The sequence below is a fragment of the Etheostoma cragini genome, chromosome 11 (assembly GCF_013103735.1).
Source record: "Etheostoma cragini isolate CJK2018 chromosome 11, CSU_Ecrag_1.0, whole genome shotgun sequence".
Classification (NCBI taxonomy): Eukaryota; Metazoa; Chordata; class Actinopteri; order Perciformes; family Percidae; genus Etheostoma; species Etheostoma cragini.
Window position 1 is genome coordinate 27,391,397 of NC_048417.1, and position 4,201 is coordinate 27,395,597.

The following is a 4,201-nucleotide window of genomic DNA, read 5'->3' on the forward strand; positions in this document are numbered from 1 at the left end:
TAATGACTGAACTAGTGGTTTCCAAGTTTTTGACATTTTAGATGTTTTCTGATTTAATCTTCCATTAATTATCTCACCGCCCCCCAGATATAGCTTATTTGGTGTCTCTGTATGTAAAAATGCATTAACAGTAAATGCTGCTACATTGTGATGTGTCAGTATTATTCATTTAAGGTTTTCTTATATAATAATATATCACTCAGAGGGAGTAAATCAGTACATTTACTTTGATAGTTTAGCTACATATTATTCCAAATAATTATGCACTTTAACTTGATTGGGATTTGTCATGCATGGTTTGTAAAGGAGTATTTTAGCATTGCTTTACTGTAAATTACTTAGGTAAATGATTTGAATTTTGTCAAGACCTCTACCATAAAGGAAAGCACCTGGATGTGTAGCTAGCCAAACTACTGGAGCAGCTTTTGCGCGGGCAATTAGTAATGTTGCGTGCACTCACCTGCACGGGCTTTTTAGGCTTCACTACGTCGGTCTCACACATTTTCTTTTTCATGCGCACACCCCTGCTTTCCTCCTCGGCCCATATATCCTTACCGAGAAGGAACAAATTCTTCTTCGACACGAGTTCTTTGTAGGAGTCTGATATAACGAGAATAATAAGACAAATTAAGTTTAGCCAAGACATTCTTCCTAACAACGACAAAATTAAACAGTTAGAGCTGCAAGCTAGCGGAAAAAGTTGGGAAAATAATAGGTAGGCTATTCTCCATACTTGCCTCCAAATAACAGGACCTTAGCAGCCACCGTCCTCTTTGGTTCTTTTCTCGTAGGCCACTTTATTTCAATCCAGTTTGTTTCGTCATCAAGGTCCGGCTGGGATACCACTTGGGTGAACTGGTAGCTACCAAGAATGAGCGACGTACTCTCCACTTTAAGTGTTTTATCAAATAAGTAGTACACGGCGAATTGGAATGCCATTGTTTTCTCCTAACCGTACAGTCTATCCTTACCTGCCAACCTGCTTTCACGCGAGTGACGCCGCTCAGATGGATGCAACGGATGAGAACGTCCGCAGCTCTGGTTGGCTGAAAGTGAAAAACGAATCTGATGCACTTCATTGGTCAGACTCCGCGCCAATCTATTTAAAAAAAAAATACGAATTTTAGAGACGTTTTATACAGTCTGTTATAATACAGTTACTATACCAAATCATCATGCCAGCAAAATGAAAACTGAAGAGACATTTGAATTCTGACGAGAGTCAACCAGAGACGCCAAGAACAACAAAATATAGAAGACTTCAACCGAACCAGGTAAAGAAAAACACAATTGGTGAAATGCTGTGGGCTACAATGAAAATTTCAATTTTACTCTCCCGCCTGAAAAATGTTGTATTCTGTATAACATTACGAAGTGAAACGTTTCAAGATAACTAGTACCCTATCAAGACATTTTTGTTAAAGTGTTAATAGCTATATGATGTAAAAATGTGAAATAGGCCTACCTTGTTTTAACGTGAAAATCATCAACTTGACTTCACGTCAAAAACTTCTTCACTGACGGACCCCATACACTCATTAAAGACTTTTAAAATATATGTGTTATAGCTTCTGACTTTTACTGTGACATCTGCAGGAAAAATAGGTAGGTAGGTGTATTATAATATCCCAGCCTATAAGATAAACCTATCTGATGTTTTTTTTTAAAAGACAATATTTACTTACAGTATTATATAAACATCCTAAAATGTTTGACCAAGTCCACTGTAAGTCATCAAGGGTAATCATACATCAACACTAGTGCTAGCTAGCGGATAAAGCTCTTACTGTGTTCAGGTTTCCTATTATCTTTGTTTTTACTGTATCCACAGAAACAGAGAAAATTGTTCTACAAGAGATTTCCCTGTATATCTTCAATTCCAAGAACATCCCTTTACAGAAGACAAGTAACTCAAAAGGTAAGTTCAGGAGAAAGAAATCTTATCTAGTAAATGTAGCTATTTTTATATCCTCAGATTTGTCTTGCAGATCATAGTAATGCAGATTACCAAGAAGTGGATAGAGAGAGACAGGAGGACAGAGAGGAAGATGATGGAAGTGGACCAGAGGACAAAGAGGAAGATGGTGGAAGTGGACATGACGACAGAGAGGAGGAGGATGGAAGTGGACATGATGACAGAGAGGAAGATGGCAGAAATGAATATGATGACAGAGAGGAGGATGATGGAAGTGGACCAGAGGACAAAGAGGAAGATGGTGGAAGTAGACATGACGACAGAGAGGAAGATGATGGAAGTGGACAAGACAACAGAGAGGAAGATGGCGGAAATGGACATGATGGCAGAGAGGGGGATCATGGAAGGGGACAAGAGGACAGAGAAGAAGATAGTGGAAGTGGACATCACGACCGAGAGGAAGATGATGGAAGTGGACAAGAACACAGAGCAGAAGAGCGGAGCCAAGCCGGAAATCAAGATTCAAACCAATCGAAGGTACTACCATTTAATTACAGATTATCTGTATATTGTTCTTTTACATAACATGTATGAGACATCTCTCTTATTAGGACAATACTGTCATTATAATTTGGCTTATGTGTCGTATTGTGTTTTAGGTAAGAATGTGAGCAATCTTGTCTTGTATTACAGAAACACCATGATGATGATCCTGTATACCCTGGTGCTCCCATCACAAAAGGACAGAGTCTGCTCTTACTCATGTAATATGTACTGAGGCACAATTTGACAGGGGTAGCTCTTCAGGATCTTCTTACAATGTTTAATGAACATTTCCCTGGCTTGGTGCCAGCAACCTCATATCTTTTTTATAAAGCGTATGGACAGTTTGGCCAGTATGTGCCCCATTTTTATTGTATCAACTGTGAAAGCTATATGGGACCCAGAGAGACAGCTCCAAAAAAATGTTCTTCTTGTAATGCTGAATTTGACTTTGAGAGAAATTTAAGGGTTGGGTCTTACTTTCTTGTACATAGTCTATCAACCCAAATTGTGGACATTGTGGAAAAATCTGGGATACATTTAAATGAAAGAGAATCAATTCCAGGCATTGTTTCAGATATTCAGTGTGGGGCTGAATACGAAAAACTCAAGCAGAGTGGACAAATAGGGGCCGATGACATATCAGTTCTGTGGAATTGTGATGGAATTCCAGTTTTCAACAGTAATAATTTTCAGATATGGCCAATTCAGTTTCAAGTCATAGAGCTGTCACCAAAAGATCGTCAAGCCAACATATGTATACCATGCTTATGGTTTGGTAAAAGCAAGCCGAATATGATCACATTTTTAACTGCTTTTGTGGCAAAGCTCAAGGAATTGGAACAGACTGGAGTTAAATGGATAGACTCTGAAAAAGTAGAGCATACAAGCAAAATTAATTTACTCCTGTGCTCCTCAGATTCAGTTGCTCGTCCCCTCCTGAGAAACACAAAACAGTTCAATGGCAAATATGGGTGTGACTTCTGCCTTCACACTGGTGGTGGCCCCTATGTCTGGGAAACCCCAGAACCACCTTTAAGGACAGAGATGGATCATTTTCGGCATGCTATGCTGGCAACACCTGCTAATCCAGTAATGGGTGTGAAAGGCCCATTCCCTTTGATGGAACTTGAGAGCTTCAAGATGATCACTGGATTCATTCCTGAGTACCAACAAAGTGTCTGCCTGGGTGTCACTAAACAGATTGCATCTCTGTGGCTAGACAGTAAGCACCATAATGAAGACTGGTACTTGGGTGGCAAGGTCAGTGACATAGACCAGGAGTTGCTGGCCATTAACCCACCTGTGGAGGTCACAAGGGCACCAAGATCAGTCAAGGAAAGAAAATTCTGGAAGCATCTGAGTGGAGGTCATTTTTGTTGTTTTATGCATTGCCTGTTTTGAATGGCATTCTGAAAAAGAAGTATTGGAATCATCTTTTTTTATTAGTTTTTGCAATGCACACTCTTCTTCAAGATGCCATCAAAGTGAAACGTGGATATTGCAGAACAAGCTCTGCGAAAGTTTGTGCTTCACTTTGAGAAACTTTATGGTGCTGCAAATACTTCTTTCAATGTGCATTTATTAATGCACTTGGCAGCAAGCGTGCACAACTGGGGACCACTGTGGGCAACATCCACGTTTCCATTTGAGTTATTTAATGGTACTTTGCTTAGGATTTTCAGTGGAACAACACATGTGCCAACACAAATAGTGAATAGATTTCTTCGGTGGAGGGATCTC

The 4,201-nt window shown here is 39.7% G+C and overlaps 2 protein-coding genes across 3 annotated transcripts in view; one reads left to right on the forward strand and one right to left on the reverse strand.

Moving 5' to 3' along the window:
- The window catches only part of LOC117953299, a 26,460-nt gene extending 25,454 nt beyond the window's left edge, over positions 1-1,006 (reverse strand). Inside the window, exons 1-2 of the mRNA XM_034886185.1 lie at positions 738-1,006; positions 461-600 (exon numbers count right to left, since the gene is read on the reverse strand). Coding sequence (XP_034742076.1) covers positions 461-600; positions 738-939 — 342 coding nt within the window. The 5' untranslated portion in view covers positions 940-1,006. The remainder of the gene's footprint in view (positions 1-460; positions 601-737) is intronic.
- Positions 985-3,863, forward strand: LOC117953297. 2 transcript variants are annotated; one of them, XM_034886182.1, is made up of 4 exons: positions 985-1,274; positions 1,832-1,918; positions 1,976-2,452; positions 2,609-3,863. In XM_034886182.1, the coding sequence occupies exon 4, from the start codon at positions 2,735-2,737 to the stop codon at positions 3,860-3,862; it is 1,128 nt and encodes a 375-aa protein (XP_034742073.1). In that variant the 5' UTR covers positions 985-1,274; positions 1,832-1,918; positions 1,976-2,452; positions 2,609-2,734; the 3' UTR covers position 3,863. The 2 variants fall into 2 exon arrangements, with proteins under 2 accessions (XP_034742073.1, XP_034742075.1); XM_034886184.1 differs by having other exon boundaries at positions 2,609-3,793.
- The last annotated feature ends 338 nt before the right edge of the window (positions 3,864-4,201 follow it).